General features: G+C 43.6%; 1 protein-coding gene across 5 annotated transcripts; it reads left to right on the top strand.

Annotated features, from left to right (window-relative positions):
• Nucleotides 1-1043: 1043 nt before the first annotated feature.
• Nucleotides 1044-19549, top strand: WDCP (WD repeat and coiled coil containing). Of its 5 annotated transcripts, none has more exons than XM_066234777.1 (4): nucleotides 1044-1114; nucleotides 8503-10363; nucleotides 14944-15061; nucleotides 17002-19549. In XM_066234777.1, the coding sequence occupies exons 2-4, from the start codon at nucleotides 8522-8524 to the stop codon at nucleotides 17127-17129; spliced, it is 2088 nt and encodes a 695-aa protein (XP_066090874.1). In that variant the 5' UTR covers nucleotides 1044-1114; nucleotides 8503-8521; the 3' UTR covers nucleotides 17130-19549. The 5 variants fall into 5 exon arrangements, 3 of the variants coding, with proteins under 3 accessions (XP_066090874.1, XP_066090876.1, XP_066090875.1); XM_066234778.1 differs by having other exon boundaries at nucleotides 1091-1118; XM_066234779.1 differs by lacking the exon at nucleotides 14944-15061.
• Nucleotides 19550-20551: the final 1002 nt, after the last annotated feature.

Raw genomic sequence — 20551 nt, 5'->3', positions numbered from 1 at the left:
CGCCCCTGGTGGGCGTGCCGGGTGGATCCCGGTCGGGCGCATGCGGGAGTCTGTCTGACTGTCTCTCCCTGTTTCCAGCTTCAGAAAAATGAAAATAAATAAATAAATAAATAAAAGAAGTGGGGGAAGACCTGACCCGGTGGTGGCGCAGTGGATAGAGCGTCGGACTGGGATACTGAGGATCCAGGCTCGAGACCTCTAGGTTGCCAGCTTGAGCGCGGGCTCATCTGGTTTTTGTTTTTTTTTTCTTTTCATTTTTCTGAAGCTGGAAACAGGGAGAGACAGTCAGACATGCGCCCGACCGGGATCCACCCGGCACGCCCACCAGGGGCGACGCTCTGCCCACCAGGGGGCGATGCTCTGCCCATCCTGGGCGTCGCCATGTTGCGACCAGAGCCACTCTAGCGCCTGAGGCAGAGGCCACAGAGCCATCCCCAGCGCCCGGGCCATCTTTGCTCCAATGGAGCCTCGGCTGCGGGAGGGGAGGAGAGAGACAGAGAGGAAAGCGCGGCGGGGGTGGGGGGGGGGGGTGGGGTGGAGAAGCAAATGGGCGCTTCTCCTGTGTGCCCTGGCCGGGAATCGAACCCGGGTCCTCCGCACGCTAGGCCGACGCTCTACCGCTGAGCCAACCGGCCAGGGCCCTCATCTGGTTTTGGTTTGAACAAAAGTTCACCAGCTTGGACCCAAGGTCATTGGCTCGAGCAAGGGGTTACTTGGTCTGCTGAAGGCCTGAAGTCAAGGCACATATGAGAAAGCAATCAATGAACAACTAAGGTGTCGCAATGTGCAATGAAAAACTAATGATTGATGCTTCTCATCTCTCTCTATCCCTCTCTGTCTCTGTAAAAAATAAAAAGAAGAAGTGGGGAAACGCGCTAAACCTCTTAAAAGGGTGTGCGTAGCTTACAGCCGAGTTTCAACGGGACTACAACTCCCAGAGACCTGTGCGGCAAACACCGAGCTTATTGGTCACTGGGGAGGACCCTCTCCTAACGTGACACTCCCAAAAACCAATAGACAAGCGACATTATCGAGCTTTCCCCCGACCACCGTTCACCTATCAGAGGCCTTGGAGTTGGTGCTTCCGTTACTCGCTCCGGACGATAGAGCCCAGGTAGGTGAGTTGGGGAGGCTCCATAAATACTTATTTTCTGAGTCAGGGAGTCCAGAGGAGTTTTGTTTGCATTGTTGCCCAGCCTGACGGGTGTGGGAAGTCTCTGTGGGCGGGATGGGAGATGGAGGGACGCACTGGCGGGGAGGGTGGAAGACAACCAGTTGTGAGGACAGTATGGGAAGGGTGATGGAAGGGGCCGTATGCCATTGTTAGTGGATGCGACGAGCCGGGGTGGGTTTAAACAAGTGAATGTATTCCCTGTGACTCATGAGTGACATTTCTGGGAATATATCCTAAAGAAGCCATCGAAATGAAGCAAATGCTTTATGCATAAAGACCTTTGTCACAGTTATTTATAATGGGATACAAGTGTCTCAGCAGTGAGGAAACATGCTGAGTGTATATTAAGTGGCCTATAAAAATAACTTTAAAAACTTTTAAATAACTTGGGGAAATGCTAATATATAATGTTAAGCGAAAAAATTGTGTTACACAATTGTATGGCATGATTGAAAAAGTTTAATCAAAACTTCATGGAGAGGGGCCTGACCTGTGGTGGCGCAGTGGATAAAGCGTCGAACTGGAACACTGAGGTCGCTGGTTCGAAACCCTGGGCTTGCCTGGTCAAGGCACATATGGGAGTTGATGCTTCCTGCTCCTCCCTCCCCTCCCCCTTCTCTAAAATGAATAAATAAGGCCTTTTAAAAAAAACTTCATGGAGAAAATGCCTAGAGGTATGTAATCATATAATTTTTTGGGAGGATGGAAATTTTTTGTGTGTGAATTTACCTTTCTTGTGTGTTCATTATTTTTTGCAAAGGCAAGTGACAGTTTATTTAGAAAGTCACAGGGATAGAGTGAGCCTGTTGTGGGCTCAGGGAACCTGTTACAGAAGCAGAAGGGCCCTTGGACCTTAGGAGAGAGACAGAGAACAAAAGTGCCTGCCTTGAGGGAAGAAGAGTGGGAGAGGTGCCGGCAAGCATTAGGGGCAGGTGTGTTGATTTTTAAAAGAATAAATGTAAAAAAATTGAAATTATTTTAAAGTGGAAACACAATAAACTTAGGAAAACAAGTTGGGGGTATACATCTTAAACCTACTGGAAGTGTTTGCTCCAGTTCATCTAAACCAGGGGTAGTCAACCTTTTTATACCTACCGCCCACTTTTTATCTCTGTTAGTAGTAAAATTTTCTAACCGCCCACTGGTTTCACAGTAATGGTGATTTATAAAGTAGGGAAGTAACTTTACTTTATAAAATTTATAAAACAGAGTTACAGCAAGTTAAAGCATATAATAATAATTAATTACCAAGTACTTTATGTCAGATTTTTGCTAAGTTTAGCAAAATAAGTCTTTATAAAACAACTTACTATAGTTAAATCTATCTTTTTATTTATACTTTGGTTGCTTCACTACTGCCCACCATGAAAGCTGGAACGCCCACTAGTGGGCAGTAGGGACCAGGTTGACTGCCACTGCTTTAAACCCTTTATTCTCACCATGTATTGTCTTTAGAGAAGATTAAAAAGAGAAGAAATAAATGGGCATAGACTGAGCCACCAGATCCTGGTTCTGACCACCTTTCATCTGAATTAATAGAGTGGGCGTTTCTCTCCTTAAAACACCCAGGGCTGCCTGACCAGGTAGTGGCTCAGTGGATAGAGCGTCGGACTGGGATGCAGAGGACCCAGGTTCGAGACCCCGAGGTCGCCAGCTTGAGCGCAAGCTCATCTGGTTTGAGCAAAAGCCCACCAACTTGAACCCAAGGTCGCTGGCTCCAGCAAAGGGTTACTTGGTCTGCTGAAGGCCCGCGGTCAAGGCACATATGAGAAAGCAATCAATGAACAACTAAGGTGTTGTAACGTGCAATGAAAAACTAATGATTGATCCTTCTCATCTTTCTCCGTTCCTGTCTGTCTGTCCCTGTCTATCCCTCTCTCTGACTCACTCTCTGTCTCTGTAAAAAATAAATAAATAAATAAAATTTAAAAAAAACAACAACACCCAGGGCTCCTGATTTCAGTTATTTTATAGTTTGAAGGGCCAAGAGACACACAGGTATACTGTTAGCTTCAGGCAAAGTGTAAATATTTTAAAAGATAACAAATAATTGGAAACCTTCTGAAGGTCATTTCAACCTTTGTCCTCTTGACTCTTTGATCTTTTACAGCTAGGGAGGCTGATCACTGCTTGGCTTCAAGGTCCAAATCCTTAACCTCTGACTGCCTAAGGCAGGGGTCCCTAAACTTTTTACACAGGGGGCCAGTTCACTGTCCCTCAGACCGTTGGAGGGCTGGACTATAAAAAAAACCTATGAACAAATCCCTGTGCACACTGCACATATCTTATTTTAAAGTAAAAAAATAAAACAGGAACAAATACAATATTTAAAATAAAGAACAAGTAAATTTAAATCAACAAACTGACCAGTATTTCAGTGGGAACTATGGGCCTGCTTTTGGCTAATGAGATGGTCAATGTCCAGTTCCATATTTGTCACTGCTAGCTGTAACAAGTGATATAACGCGCTTCCATAGCCATGATGCATGCATCTGGCGTCACCGGAAGTAGTACTGTACATGAGGCATGCTGCGCTTTGTGGCGTGGCCACATATAGTACTCCAGGAGCACAGGATGCATCCTCTCACTGACCACCAATGAAAGAGGTGCCCCCTCCAGAAGTGCGGCAGGGGCCGGATAAAGGGCCTCACGGGGCTGCAGTTTGGGGACCCATGGCCTAAGGTGCATTGCTACCCTATAGATGTCTTAAATGAAGTACATCTAATAAATGTATCACACACAGCACACCTTTCTTTTTTTAAAATTTTTGATTTATTGAGAGGAAAGGAGAGAGAGAGAGAAACATCCATTTGTTGTTCCACTTATTTATGGATTCACTGATTGATTGATGTTTTTCATCTACCCTGACTAGGGATCAAACTGGCAACCCTGGTATATCAGAATGACGCTACAGCACCCTGAGCTACCCAGCCAGGCTACACATCCTTCTCAACCTTTGAAGCATGCTCTGTTCTCTGTATCTCTGATTAATGGTTTAACAGTTTTTCAAGCAAAAAATTTGGGTGTTACCTTTAATTCTTTCTTTCCCCTTGTATCCTACCTGATATCATTGTGTGTTACATCTACCTTAGAAATATCTCTTAGCCTGACCTGTGGTGGCACGGTGAATAAAGGGTTGACCTGGAACGCTTAGGTTGCTGGTTTGAAACCCTGGACTTGCCCAGTTAAGGCACATATGGGAGTTGATGCTTCCTGCTCCCCGCCCCCCTTCTCTCTCTCTCTCTCTTCTCTAAAATGAATAAAGGCTTTAAAAAAAATTTTTTTTTTAATTAAAAAAAAATCTCCTGAATCTGGCCCTCTTTCTCAAATGAAGGTAGCTATAAACTTGGCTCAGTTTCTCACTGTAACATTCAAGTTATTTCAAGGCTTAGTAAACGTCACTTTTCTTCTTAAGTCCATCCTGCATATTGCTATCTCAACAGGCTCTTTGTGATCAGGAGATAAGGTTGGAAAGGCATATTAATATCAGATAATATAAGGTCTTAAATGCCTTGCCTACGACATTTTAAAAGAATTTATTTTATATATGTAGGCTCTGACACTCATCAAAGGTATGTGAGCAGAACAAATTGACCAGAACTGATTTATTTTCAAAGATAATTTTGTCCAGCCACACACTATTCAGACTCTGTGGGAAAGAAGAGACTGGCATCAGAGGACCTCCCCTCATCCTGCCCTACTACAAAGGAAGAGGTGGTCAGGACCTGGACCAGCAATGGAGTGGAAATGATTAGAGCATATTTTTGTAATTATTAATTGGGTTTTGATAAAAATATGCCAAATTTCTTCTTGTTACTAAAAATGAAGATATTAAAGTTAACTCTTCTAAAAGCTTTAGTATCTTTATTGTATTTGTTTTTCCCTTATTCACTAATACTTACTCTGTGCTACCCTTGACCATACATAGCCTCAATGGCATTAAACTGACTTGGGTGGCTTAAGACTTAATCCTATAATTAGCTTTTGATATAATTGGTCAGTTAGGAATTTTCTCTGCCCAGGAAAATGTAGTATGCATTATTTAGCAATTAAAGCCTTTTAAATGTACATAAATTGATACTAGGAGAAAACATAGTATCTAAGATCAATGGGTTAGAAATGGCAGTTTTCTTCATCAGCAATGACTGGGGACCTAGTTCTGTATTTAGCAAGTCACTGCAGAACCACTTTATCTGACATCATATGTAGAAGTATAACAGACCATTCTTTGTAGAAAAAGATTTTAAGAACAGGGACAAAGCTAGCAAAGAGGTAGATTAAGTTTGAAATGAATGTGGGTAGGGCTACTGTCAGCCACGATGTAAAGCTTTGTATATATTTGAATAGCTCAGCAGAGAAGCCAGGAGAGGAGATGCAGATCTGAAGGTAATAAATGTAGATGGTAGTTGAAGACATGAGAGTAAGTGACATGAGAGGAAGGAAAAGAGAGAAAGGTGATGAGAACTGAGTATTAAACTTTTTGGCCTGACCTGGTGGTGGCGTAGTGGATAGAGCGTCGGACTGGGATGCGGAAGGACCCAGGTTCGAGACCCCGAGGTCGCCAGCTTGAGTGCGGGCTCATCTGGTTTGAGCGAGGCTCACCAGCTTGGACCCAAGGTCGCTGGCTCCAGCAAGGGGTTGCTCAGCCTGCTGAAGGTCCGCGGTCAAGGCACATGTGAGAAAGCAATCAATGAACAACTAAGGTGTTGCACCGCGCAATGAAAAACTAATGATTGATGCTTCTCATCTCTCTCTGTTACTGTCTGTCTGTCCCTGTCTATCCCTCTCTCTGACTCACTCTCTGTCTCTGTAAAAAATAAATAAATATTTAAACTTTTTGGCTCTATCCACATTTAGTAAAAACTGGAGACAAGCTGAATTCCAACCTGAAGGGGAACCCTTGATTATACAGTGTGTCCGTAAAGTCATGGTGCGCTTTTGACCGGTCACAGGAAAGCAACAAAAGACAATAGAAATGTGAAATCTGCACCAAATAAAGGGAAAACTCTCCCAGTTTCATACCTATTCAGTGCAGTTTGATGTGGGCTCTCGCACAGATTTTTTAGGGCTCCTTAGGTAGCTATCCTGTATAGCCTCTATAGACTCATCACTGAGTGATGGCCTACCAGAACGGCCACCAAATTACTGGTGTCCTTCAACTGCTTATCCCACCGAGTAATGTTATTTCTATGTGGTGGCGCTTCATTATAAACGCGCCGATATTCACATTGCACTTTGGTCACGGATTCAAATTTAGCAAGCCACAGAACACACTGTACCCTCCACTGGCATGGCCGTGGACTGTATACACAGTGTTACATCATCTGCGCAAATGCATGTGCTGCCACATCATCCTACAGAAACTGGGAGGGTTTTCCTTTTATTTGGTGCAGATTTCACATTTCTATTGTCTTTTGTTGCTTCCTGTGACCGGTCAAAAGTGCACCATGACTTTACGGACACACTGTATATGACACCAAGTATGGTATACCTTGCTGCTCCTAATGCAGCTAGCTACTTAAAAGATTGAGGCGGATCTATATTACTGACTTGGAAAGGTGCCCATGATTTAAAATAAGTTAGTGAATAGAATGTAACATATGATCTCCATAGTAATTGGTTATTTTTTGAGAACTCCTTCATAATTTGGGAGACTCGCCCTTTGTGTGAGTCTTGGTGGGAGGCACAGCCCATCCCCTATCAGGGAGGTCTTTTGGGGGAAACTCCCTCTGCTGGCTGCTAGAGCAAAGGGTGTATGAACTCAGCCAATGGAAGGCTTCTCCCCAATCTGAATCTTAAAAGCAATTAACATCAGGTGAAGGGGCAGTGAAGTTCCATTCTTGGCTGCTGAGAAGTTGGATTCTCAGCTGTCCAGAGAGAGTGGTAGCATTGCTTTATTGTGCCTAACCTCACTTGGTCCCTGCTTGTTTTCTGAGCCTGGTTCTTTTTGTCTTTATTTTTTGTGACAGAGGCAGAGAGAGGGACAGATAGGGACAGACAGAAATGAAGAGAGATGAGAAGCATCGTTTGTTGTGACACCTTAGTTCTTTGATTGCCTTCTCATATGTGCCTTGATGGGGGGGGGGGGCGCTACAGCGACCGAGTGACCCCAGGCTCAAGCCAGTGACCTTGGGTTCAAGCTGGTGAGCTGTGCTCAAACCAGATCAGCTCACACTCAAGCTGGAGACACTGGGGTTTTGAACCTGGGTCCTCTGCATCCCAGTCTGACACTCTATCCACTGCGCCACCGCCTGGTCAGGCTGAGCCTGGTTCTTGAGCTTTTTTCTTTTTTTTAGTTAACCAGAGTGGTTTCTGTTGTTAACCCCTAGGAACTCTGGTGCTTACCTTGGTTTTTGTCTAAAAGAAAAAATTTAGCATGTATAAAATCATGTATATACTTTGTAGTTTTCTTTAACAGTTTCAAAGGCTATACATTAAATTGTTAACAGTGCTTTTACTAAGGACTTAAGATTTAGGGGACGGCAAGGTGGTGGTGGTAGAGAGGAGCTGGCCCGGGTGGGAGGAAACATTTCATTTTACTTTAGACACCTCTGTTTTGTTTGAATTGCATTGCAGTGAGCATGTACTTTAATCATCTAAATGTCTACAGAAAAAAACTTGAGAATGAAGAAATTGAGAGTAATGCTTGCCCACCCTAGTTTACATTATTGTGAAGGATTGTTGCAAGGAGCAAATGCAATAGGGAATGTGAAAATATTCTGAAAATTAAGTGCTAATTGAACATGATGAAGTAGAAATAGCAATAGCGACTTTTGAGTGTTGTTTCAGTATAGAGGTAAAAGGCATTTTGAAGGGAGTTGAAAAAATAAGTGCTAATAAAGTCAGAGTCATGAATATCAGTTATTCATTGATTTGGCATGAAAGGGGAATAGAAATTAGATGGTGAAGGAGACTTTTCTCAGCTTTTTAATTTGCAATTTTTTCTAGCTTATAGGTTGAAAGTCCTGTAAATACTGACATAGCCTCAATCATCAGAATTCAGCAGTTCCAAATATTTTGCTGAACTTGTTTTAGCTCTCTGCATATGTTGGTTTTTTGTTTGTTTGATTGTTTGCTACAGCATTTGAAAATACTTTTTCTAGAAAATTTTATTTCCTCATTTAAGGTCCACAGTTTCTATGTTGCATTTGCTTGTTGTCGTTCAGTAGCCTCTTTGAACTCACCACATTCCTCCTACCCTTTTATCCCCTCACAAGATTGACCTGTGAAAGGTGTAAACCCGTGGTCTTCTAACATGTCCCACATTCTGGATTTGTCTGATTGTATTCTTAGCATGTGGGTGTAGCTTTTCTTCTTAATTATTTCAGATAACCTTTGTCAAAAAGGATGGAGTTGGGAAAAGGAAGACTTCTCAGGACTGGGCTGAATGCCTTGTATCAAGCAATACACCCAATTCACGGCCTTGCCTGGACCGATGGGAATCAGGTAGTCCTGACTGATGTGCAGCTTCAGGGTGGAGAGGCCAAGTTTGGGGACTCGAGGGTCATTGGTCAATTTGAACATGTGTATGGGGTGTCCTGGGCCCCATCTGGCGCAGCTGACATGCCCCCTCTGCTTGCTGTCCAACACAGGCAGCATGTCACTGTGTGGCAGCTGTGTCCCAGTGCTACGGAGACAAGCAAGTGGTTGATGTCTCAGACCTGTGAAATTAGGGAATCACTTCCTGTCCTTCCCCAAGGCTGCGTGTGGCACCCACAAAGTGCTGTCCTGACTGTGTTGACTACCCAGGATGTTTCCATTTTCCATAATGTTCATTATGATAGTTCCCGAGTAAAAGTGGACAGCAACACCCAGGGCCTTATTCATTGTGCATGTTGGACCCAGGACAGCCAGAGGCTGGTGGTGGCAATAGGCAGCAGCCTGCATTCTTATATTTGGGACAGTGCTCAGAAGACTCTTCATAAGTGCTCCTTCTGCTCAGTATTTGACGTGGACAGCTGTGTACGCTCCATCAGAGCCACTTTGGGTTCACAGGTCGCCATAGCCACTGAACTACCACTAGATAAGATTTGTGGCTTAAGTGCATCTGAGACATTTGACGTTCCAGCTAGTAGTGAAGACACTTGTCTGTATACTTCACCAGTTTCTGAAGAAGGGCTCTCTGTGAATAAGGGGGCAGTCCCTTCTGAAACAAATTCTGAGGCATCAGTTTCTCCCTCTTTTTCTTCCCTTTCAGATCCTCTGGATCTAATGCATGTACGCTTCAACAGATATAAGTCTGAGGGTAATGCCCTTATTTGTCTAAGAAAAAAGGACCACTTGACAGGAACGGGTCTGGATTCCTCACATTTGGCCCTTGTGACCTTTGAGAAAGAGGTTACCCAGACAAGAAAAGTCACCATACCAGGCATTTTGGTTCCTGATCTAATAGCATTTAATCTTAAAGCACAGCTCGTGGCTGTGGCTTCCAACACTTATAATAGAATTTTTATCTGTTCTGTCGTTCCATCATTTACGCCAAACATCCAGCATATTCAGTTAGAACGGAGTGAAAGACCAAAAGGCATATGTTTCTTGACAGATAAATTATTACTAATTTTGGCAGGAAAACAGAAGTCCACTGATGCAACCTTTCTTCCTTCTTCAAAGTCTGATGAGTATATCATTCGCCTGATTGTTAAAGAAGTAATGTTGGAGGAGGAATTTTCAGTAACATTGAGTGAAAACCAGAGTGGCTACTCTACTTTCAGTACTCTGTTAAATAAAGCAGAGAGGAGAAAAAAGCTAATTGAAGGTCTCTCCCCAGATATTTGTCACCAAAACAGAGGGCTCTTGTTAACAGCTAACAGCAGTAGTCAAGGTAGAAAGGCTGGAAGGACCCTTATTACAGAAATCAGAAGCCCCCCATCCAGTGCCTGTGATGGCTCCATAGCCCTGGAGACCCTAGATGCCCAGCCTGTTAACTGGCCAGTGGCGCTGCAAGGACCCAGCCGCACGCCAGACCCTACCAGCACCTCGGAACTGCTTAATGCTCCTCACAGAAAGAATTTACAAGGTGAAAAGGAAACTTATCAGCTGTCTAAGGAACTGGAAATTTTATCTAGGAAATTGATTGAAATACAGAGATGTCTTTCTGAACTCACAGACTTTGTACATAATGGGAAGAAATCCTCTCCAGTGTATCCACTTTCTCAGGATCTGCCTTATGTCCACATCTCTTACCACCAGGTAATTTCTCCTTGAGCTACCGCGATACATAAGAGCTCCTGCAGCCAGTGTTTACTGCCAGAAAAATTAATTGATGAGAATGATGGTGTTCTAATTGAGTACGTTGTATGACAGGCAGGTTGTTATATACCTTTATAGCCTGGTTGCCTGCAAACCACATGGGCACATATACTAGTATACATGGATTTTTATCATGTTCATGGTGTGAAAACATGAATGATTGCACTTATTCTGCCTAAATTTATATTTAGAAAAAAATTTTTAGTCATGCTTTTTCATTATGAAACTTTTTTCTTATGCAGTGCAAGCTTCCATTTATAAGAAAGGTTAAGTTTATTTTAAAACTTTGATGCGTTTATTTATGCATGTGTATGCAAACATAGAGTTACATAAATGGCATCGTGTCATTTTATTGTGAACAATTTCCTTCCCCATAGAACTGAGCTCTACTCCTTTCCCTTTAGCAGCTGAATGGGGATCCTTCCATAGTGTACTTTTTTTTTTTTTACAGTGACAGAAAGAGAGTCAGAGATAGGGACAGACAGACAGGAGCGGAGAAAGATAAGCATCAATCATTAGTTTTTCATTGCACATTGCGACACCTTAGTTGTTCATTGATTGCTTTCTCATATGTGCCTTGACCATGGGCCTTCAGCAGACCAAGTAACCCCTTGCTGGAGCCAGTGACCTTGGGCTCAAGCTGGTGAGCTTTTGTTCAAACCAGATGAGCCTGTGCTCAAGCTGGCGACCTCGGGGTCTCGAACCTGGGTCCTCTGCATCCCAGTCCAATGCTCTATCGCCACCACCCAGTCAGACGATAGTGTACTTTTTACTCATATAATCTTACACAGAAATTTGTATACATAGATACATACAGGTGCAAGATATATAAAGGCTCAGGGGTGCCTGATCAGGCGGTGGCGCAGTGGATAGAGCGTCGGACTGGGATACTGAGGACCCAGGTTCGAGACACCGAGGTCGCCAGCTTGAGCACGGGCTCATCTGGTTTGAGCAAAAGCTCACCAGGTTGGACCCAAGGTCACTGGCTCCAGCAAGGGGTTACTCGGTCTCCTGAAGGCCCACGATCAAGGCACATATGAGAAAGCAATCAATGAACAACTAAGGCGTCGCAATGTGCAGTGAAAAACTAATGATTGATGCTTCTCATCTCTCCGTTCCTGTCTGTCTGTCCTTGTCTTTCCCTCTCTCTGACTCTCTCTCTGTCTCTGTAATAAAAAAATAAAAAAATAAAGGCTCAGGGTGGTTCTTGTTTTACAAAAATAGGGTCATTTGGTGCCCCCTTTACTTCGTGCTGTGAGTATGCTGTTCATTCCGGGGTTCCCTTGTTGATGGTCACTCCCTTTGTTTTCAGCTCCTAGCCACTCCACAGTGCAGCAGTAGTATTTGTATGTATTCACTTTTATTTCTGTTGGGTTGCTTCCCAGAAGCAGAAGTGCAATTTGAATAAATGTTTCTACTTCTAAAAGATTTGCCAGATTGCCTTTTAAAGATTTTTACTTAACAATATATTATCACATGCTCACTGCAACCTTTTCCTCACATCCTAATGAATCTGATAAATGTAAAGTGGTAATTCACTTTTATTAGTTTATTTTTCCTTTACTATTAGTGAATTAGAGTACCTATGTCTTTATGTTTTGGGGCCAATGAGTGAATTGCCTGTTACTTTTTTCTATTGGGTTACCAGTTTACAAGAAGTTGTTTTGGGTTTTTTTGTTGTTGTTTTGTGGGGGTTTTTGTATTTTTCTGAAGTTGGAAACAGGGAGGCAGTCAGACAGACTCCCGCATGCTCCTGACCAGTATCCACCCGGCACGCCCACCAGGGGGCGATGCTCTGCCCATCTGGAGAGTTGCTCTGTTGCAACCAGGGCCATTCTAGCACCTGAGGCAGAGGCCATGGAGCCATCCTCAGCGCCCGGGCCAACTTTGCTCCAGTGGAGCCTTGGCTGCGGGAGGGGAAGAGAGAGACAGAGAGGAAGGAGAGGGGGAGGGGTGGAGAAGCAGATGGGTGCTTCTGTGTGCCCTGGCCGGGAATCGAACCCGGGCTCCTGCACGCCAGGCCGACGCTCTACCACTGAGCCAACCAGCCAGGGCCCAAGAAGTTTTTGTATATTGTAGAAATTTATATACATTGTAATAGTCTAGATTTTCTTGCAATATTTTTTATCTTGTTTTTTACATTTATATTTTCAATCTTTAAATTTTTGTGTATGAGTCACTTCTATTTTCTGAGACTTAGATAACCATTTGTGTGTCATGGTTAAAGTTTTACCTTGCCTGACCAGGTGGTCACGCAATGGATAGACTGTCAACCTAGGAGGCTGAGGACCCAGGTCACTGGCTTGAGCCCCAAGGTCCCTGGCTTTAGCAAGGGGTCACTGGCTCTCCTGAACCCCCCCCTTCAAGGCATGTATGAGAAGCAACCAGTGAACAACTAGAAAGTGATGATTTGATGGTTCTCACCTTTCCCTTTTATCTGTCTCTCTCTTTCACTAAAGTTATATATATATTTTATGCAGATACTATTAGATCTTACTATATATTTTTATTTCTCCATTTGGTACACAAAAAGTAAGGCATTATTACATCCAATGTTCTGCATCTTCTTTTTTTTCCATTTAGTAGTATATTCTCAAAGATTCTCCATATCAGCATACAGAGCTTTCTTTTTTTATCTGCAAAAATTTTTTTCTAATTACAAAAGTAATATGTGCTCATTGAAGGAAAGCAAGGTAACCAATATAGGAATAATTAATAATGAAAGTAAAAATTCTCCATAATCCAACCCTAACGTTTCTCCCCCCTTTCTCTCTCTCTCTCCCCCCCCCCCCTCCTCTCTCCAAAAATCAATTTAAAATAAAACTATGTTTCTCAGCAGTCAGAAAATGAGTAGTGGGCATTTTAACAACATGATGTTATAACTTACTAATAAAGTTATATTTGGTCTACATTCACTTTAGATTAAAAAAATCCCAAACAGGCCCTGGCCGGTTGGCTCAGCGGTAGAGCGTCGGCCTGGCGTGCGGGGGACCCGGGTTCGATTCCCGGCCAGGGCACACAGGAGAAGAGCCCATTTGCTTCTCCACCCCCCTCCTCCTTCCTCTCTGTCTCTCTCTTACCCTCCCGCAGCCAAGGCTCCATTGGAGCAAAGATGACCCGGGCGCTGGGGATGGCTCCTTGGCCTCTGCCCCAGGCGCTAGAGTGGCTCTGGTCGCTGCAGAGCGACACCCCGGAGGGGCAGAGCATCGCCCCTGGTGGGCGTGCCGGGTGGATCCCGGTCGGGCGCATGCAGGAGTCTGTCTGACTGTCTCTCCCCGTTTCCAGCTTCAGAAAAAATACAAAAAAAAAAAAAGTTATATTTAATTAGAAATTTTATTTTTTATTCTATGTCCTATGATTACGTCTTTAGACTCTTAGTACATCTTACATTAGAACTATAATTATTTTATATTTTCTTTTGCTAGGGATGTTTGAAACCATTTTTAAAAGATTAATAAGCTTTTTAAATTTTTTAAATATTTTTATTTGTACTTAAAAAATTTTTTTTAATTTTTACTTTTTCTAAGTTAAGTGAATTTTGACCAGTCTGTTTACTTGTGCAAATCCTCTGCTATGCTACCATTTAGGTCATTCTTTCTTGGCATTTTTATTTCCTTCTTTTCCAAGTGAGAGGAGGTTGAGATAGAGAGATAGAATCCCGCATGCACCCCAACCAGGATCCACCTGGCAACCCCCATCTGGGGCTGATGCTCTGCCCATCTGGGGCCATGCTTATAACCAAGCTATTTTAGCGTCTGAAGTAGCAGCTCCAGAGAGCCATCCTCAGCACCTAGGGCCAGTGCACTTGAACCAGTGGAGCCATGGCTGCGGGAAGGAGAGAAAGAGAGAAGGGTAGAGAATCAGATGGTTGCTTCTCCTGTGTATCTGGACTGGGAATCAAACCCAAGACATCCACTCACTGGGCTGACGGTCTACCACTGAGCCAACTGGCCAGGGTTGGTTTCCCCAGTAAAGAAAGCATTAAGTTTCTTAGTTATACCTAAAATAGCCAAGCAGCTGTTTGTCACCATCAGGTTGTGCCTTTTAGGCTGTCATCCATCACCCTATAGTGTTTATTAGTAGTCTGGGACAGGTAGTTCCCAGTGATAAGGACACATCCCTAGGGAAATAACAGAGCAAAAGGAAAAGTAAAGTAGGGGCTGTGTTTTGTTTTGACTTTTTAGTTGTGTTAAATAATATAGCAAGAAGCTTTTTATGTAAAACTGAAGTCTAATTCATAGTGGTAATAGATAAGGGGTTTAAAAAACTATTTGCACTTTTTATGGTGGGGGGAGCGAGAAGTATCAAATCAACTAGTAGTTGATTTCTTCTCACGTGTGATTGCTTCTCCTATGTGCCGTAATTGGACAGGACCAGGGTTTCAAACCAGCAACCTCAGCGTTCCAGGATGACACTGTATCCACTGTGTCACCACAGGCCAGGTCACTTTCTGTGTTTAAGAAATGTTAACCCCAGTGCTTCTGCAATTGGTTTAACAACTTTTATTTTTGTATTTGAAGGATTCTTATTATGTAGATCCCGTTGTTAAAACAAGAGATGTGCTTCTCTGCAATGGCAAACTAAGGCTCAGTACAGTTCAGCAGATTTTTGGCCTCTCTCTTATTGAAATGCTGCATGGTAGGTAAAATCCAGGAGTCCTTATCCAATACCCTCCTTCTACCATCTACTTTGTAACTTTCACTGGTAATAAAAGGGACATGGCCTGACCAGGCGGTGGCGCAGTGGATAGAGCATCGGACTGGGATGCGGAAGAACCCAGGTTCAAGACCCCAGGATAGCCAGCTTGACCATGGGCTCATCTGGCTTGAGCAAAAAAGTTCACTGGCATGGACCCAAGGTCACTGGCTCGAACGGGGGGTTACTCAGTCTGCTGAAGGCCCGCGGTCATGGCACATATGAGAGGACAATCAATGAACAGCTACGGTGTCGCAACAAAAAACTGATGATTGATGCTTCTCATCTCTCTCCGTTCCTGTCTGTCTCTCCCTGTCTATCCCTCTATCTGACTCTCTCTCTGTCCCTGTAAAAAAATAATAAAAGGGACATGTACCAATCATTTAGTGATTTACCAAATGTTAATTAACAAGTATTATTAATTCTCTGCTGTATACTCAGATGTATTATACACCAAACACATGGAAAATACGTATTCTGCCCTTAAGGAACATACAGCCTAGCTGGAAAACCTAAATGTGTACATGAAAAACAAGAAAAGCCTCAGAAAGCCAATATAACAACTGCAAGGAAATGACATAAAAACTTCACACATACACTAGAACATAATGATCATGGCAACGTTGCAGAATATTTCTGAAAGGAGGTTTAAAAAATTTTTTTATTGATTGATTTTAGAGAAGAAGGAAGAGAAAATCAATTTTGTTGCTTCACTTATTTATGCATTTATTGGTTGATTCTTATATATGTCCTGACTGGCCATTGAACTCACAACCTTGGAATATTGGAGCAACACTAACCAATGGAGATACCCAGCCAGCGTTGAAATGAGTTGTTTTAATGTGCAACAAACATGTGGATATGAAGGACACTTCTGGATGGCGAGGGACTGAGTCATGCCCGCGTTCCATCAGATGGCTGTTTTCTAATGCCTAATTCTTGTCACAGTAGCTACTACACTGAAAACAAAATTTTGTTTCATTTTCCCTCATAACATTGTAGCATCAACACTTTTCTGTTTTGACACATACGTTTATGATAATGACTTCTAATTGTCATTTTTACTGGGTGGGGTTAATATTCCATTCTAAATTGTACCATATTTTACTTTGCCATATTTTCATTGACATTTAGGGGGGTTCCAATGGTGGTTCATTATATGTATATATAACATTAATATTATATATACATAATATATATAATATATAAAATATTAATGTTACATATATATAATATATATAATATTAATGTTATATATACATATAATGAACCTGTCTGCATATTTTACATGTTGTGTTTGGAAAGTATAGATTTTCAGAAGTGAAATTACAAGGTCAAAAGGCAGCCTTGAAGAACCAGAGAAGATCCAGGCATGTGTTATGCTGGTGGCCCTTGGTTACCCTGGAACAAGCCATTCTGGATTATCTGGGCCATTCTAGTCTAGCTCTAGTCACCTCAGCCTCCTTGGGTGTCCAGAGGTCGGTATGGATCTGAAGAATAAAGAAGCTCCATCCATAAGAGTGGCTAATCCCAACTTCACATATTTTCGGGAGAAACTGACTAAGAGCATGTAGATGGGGTAGGACACTCCACATACAACCCCTAACACGTGCATACCACTGAATGTTAAATGCCTAGCCTGAGTGAAAATGTCTGTCCCCTAGCTGTGCCCACGTCATCAGCATCCCCTCCCTGCCACTTAACCAGACCCTACATAACAATCAGTCCTTCCATCTCCCCATTCTCTGTAAAGTCTTGTAATGGTCAGGTTTAGTAATTATCAGCTACTGCATTCTTCCCCTCAAAAAGTTCTATGTGTTGTTTTTCCTTATAGCATAAGATGAAATGTCCTAAATTGCCTGTGTGTTTACTCTGCTTTGCAGGCTCCTGCTGGATCGTACTCACTGCCGATAGTGAAGGCTTCGTCCCGTTAACCTTCATGGCCGCACAGGAAATAGTCATAAGAGATGGCAGCTCTGGGTCAAAGGGCTGCAGTTTGATAATTGATTGATTTTTAGCACAGAGAAGAAGGGATAGAGAGAGAGAGAAAGAGAGGGAAGCATTCATTTGTTGTTCCTCTTGGTTATGCATTCATTGGTTGCTTCCCATATAAGCCCTGACCGGGGATTGAACCTGCAACCTTGTTTGTTTGGGACAGCATAACCAACTGAGCTAACTGGCTAGGGCCTCAGGTCAAATATCTTCTGAGACTCTTTTTCTCGGGGTCTTGATTCTGGTCCTTGTCTTGAAGTCTTTCGAGACTTATAGCCCAAAGTTTCGGCTCCACTGGCTATTCTAACCATTTAGGCTGTATAACGTAATATTTGTTTATGGAGTGTTTGCTGCATAGCTTTGGAGATGAGACCATTATAGACAAGCTCTGTTTTTCCCTGTGGACTCTCCCAGTTGGGATTTGCTCAGCTGCACAGAGGGGATGCTTTTGCCATGGTCATCACGGCCACTTTTGCCCCATTCCCCCAGGCTGAGACTCGGCTTATAGCAGAGGCAGTCTTCCCTAGAGGCTTAGAAAGTGCTTGTTTATGTATTCATGCCTGTGGTTTTGTGTAAGGGCAGACTTCCCAGAACTAGACAATGTAATGGTGCCATACAGATTGCGTTTTATGGGTTCTCTGAGGCTTTCTGTCCCTTGTCCAAAGCTGTGTTAATGCTGTCTTAGAAGCACTTAGAAGGCACCTCAGCATTGTTACAGATCTTTCTCTTGGCTTAAAGATGAGGGTAGAGCCTGACCAGGCGGTGGCGCAGTGGATAGAGCGTCAGACTGGGATGCAGAGGACCCAGGTTCGAGACCCCGAGGTCACCAACTTGAGCGCGGGCTCATCTGGTTTGAGCAAAAGTTCACCAGCTGGGACCCAAGGTCACTGGCTTGAGGAATGGGTTACTCGGTCTGCTGAAGGCCCATGGTCAAGGCACATATGAGAAAGCAATCAATGAACAACTAGGTGTCACAATGAAAAACTGATGATTGATGCTTCTCATCTCTCTCCATTCCTGTCTGTCTGTCCCTATCTATCCCTCTCTCTGACTCTCTCTCTGTTTCTGTAAAAAAAATAAAAATTAAAAAAATTTTAAAAAAAAGATGAGGGTAGAGTGTCGGCCAACATGCCTCGTAGTATACCCTCTTTACCCCAGCCAGCAGGAATGCGAGCTCTGAGGAGGACAAGCCCGTTGCCTTCTACCCCCACGGCTCCCTGGAACAGGGATTAGTTGTCTGGACCTCCCAGAATTGAAGCCTACCCCTCTTTGTTTCCTTAGAAAATTCTAGCTAAGGTCCAGATACTCCTAGAAACTGGCCCTGGGCAAATTTCAGATGGCATTCCAAACGCCTGGATCCTTGTAGGCCCTGCTCGAGTGTGCCTCGGCTCAGAACAGTGCTGGGCCCGGGCAGGCCCAAGCCTGGCGGTGTGTTCTTGCCACTCCTGACTTTCTCCCTGGAAAAATTTTTCCAGTTTGGGGATTTAAAAAATATCTATTCTTCTCCTTGTAATCAACTCTTAAATTGTCACTTTTAATTTGGGTATTTTTCTTTTTCCTACATTCAAGTCTTAGAGACCAGCATAGATTCTGTGAGAGAAAGTATTTCAGAAAGTTGGAAATTTCACTGAATCTGAGGTAGTTCTAAAAAGTATGTTATTATTTTGAACTAGGGCTTTGCTATTGATTTAGCTCAGTTGGTTAGAGCGTTGACAAGGTTGCGGACTTGATCCCCGATCAGGGCACATACAGGAGACGACCAGTGAATGCATAAATAAGTGGAACAACAAATGAGTGCTTCCCCCTCTCTCAAATCCATTAATAATTTTTTTTTTAAATGTTTATACTTATGGGCTAAAGGGTCAGCTTGGTATAGTGGAAAGAGCCCTGATCCCAGCTTCAATACACAGCACTTCTCACTGCCTTCAGACTCAGTCACGAACTTCATTTTCCACAGCGTGACATCAGTGTTTGGCTAGTCAGAGCACATCTACAAATGAAGTGTTTCAGCCACTGAGGCTCCATTAGCACGCAGGCGTTTTTTCCATTTTCTTTAAAATTTTCTGGAAAGAAATAGTTTGTGCCCTTGGGGACTGCTGTCAGAGTTTATAAGGATGGAACGGGAATAGGAAAGAAGGAAGGGCCCATTTTGTGGTTCAGGTGCATTAGAGAGCTGCTGGGGTAATGAAAGTGAAGGCCACTTGTCTGGAATCAGTTGCCTGAGAGCAGGGGCTGAGGACAGCCTGCGGCCTGGCTCCATTCACAAAGGAAGTGTTCGGGTGGGGTGCACGCACACTACTGCAAAGCCTAGCAAGGGGCTGGGGGTCCCTGTGGTAAGCTCGCAGTGGGGGGCCTCAAGATGTGTGTTGTAATCAGCATTTCGCTGGTCAGAACCTTGTGATTGATTTTTTCAATAAAATCACTCATGGTTGATATGGCTATTGTGAACGTTTTGATGATATTATCTTCGTGATGATTGCTGGTACAGTATAGAGAAATGTTCTTGACTTTATGCATGTGTGTGTTATCTCTTATTTCTTCTGGTGGACATGTCGCCAGAAAAGGACTGGGCCTGGAGCAAGCCTGGGCTGGGCTGGCCTGTAGTATGTGGGTTCTTGATTTCATGCAGAAAAGACTTCACAATATGAGTCCAGGTGATTTTGAGAGAATGTTTATTAAAGCTGGGGACATTGAAACAAAGAAGGGCCTAGAATAGAAAAGAAGCAACAGGAGAGGGTCTCAGTGGTGTTTTGCTTTGGCTCCTAAAACAGGCAAGTTGTGGGCCACACTGGGAAGTAAGGCCAGTGTGCACTGACTGAGAAGTAAGGCCACAGTGCACTGACTGAGAAGTAAGGCCACAGTGACAGAAGTGAGCCAACCCAGAGCTGCTGTCAACCTTCTGAAAGGTCAGAGAAAGGGGGGCCTTGGAGACAGGTTCCGGGGGTTAGTCCGGTTCAGGCAGTCACTGCCCAGTATTCCCCTGGTTGCAAGTCTTGGGGGACCCTTAGAGTTTAGGAGAGAAAAGGAAAGGTGCACATCTGAGGGAAGGAAGGTGTGGGCGTGCTCCAGAGAGAGCCATACTGGCTTCTTAGGAGTTCTTTCCTATTTTATCAAGAGAGGGTCTCAATAGAATATTCATCATTTTTCTACGTTTGTCCTTCAATATGCTGATTTGTTAAAATATGGTAAGCAAATAGAGAGGTCCAGGTTATTCTCTGGTCAGTTTCACCTTCACAGACTCACCGAATAGGTACCGAGGCTGAGGTGGGTCTGCCCCAGCACGGTCTGGAATGTGTAAACCATCGGCTCCAGGGTCCTTGGTTAGGAAGGTAAGCCCTCTATTATCTGGCTGTAAAATGCCTGACCAGTTTGTTCAGCTGTCTCAGTTTCCCCAATCCACTTGCCAAGGAGTTTTCCTAGCTCTTCACTGTCCTGCCTCAG

The sequence above is a fragment of the Saccopteryx bilineata genome, chromosome 6 (assembly GCF_036850765.1).
Source record: "Saccopteryx bilineata isolate mSacBil1 chromosome 6, mSacBil1_pri_phased_curated, whole genome shotgun sequence".
Lineage (NCBI taxonomy): Eukaryota > Metazoa > Chordata > Mammalia > Chiroptera > Emballonuridae > Saccopteryx > Saccopteryx bilineata.
This window is presented reverse-complemented; position numbering and strand designations above follow the sequence as displayed.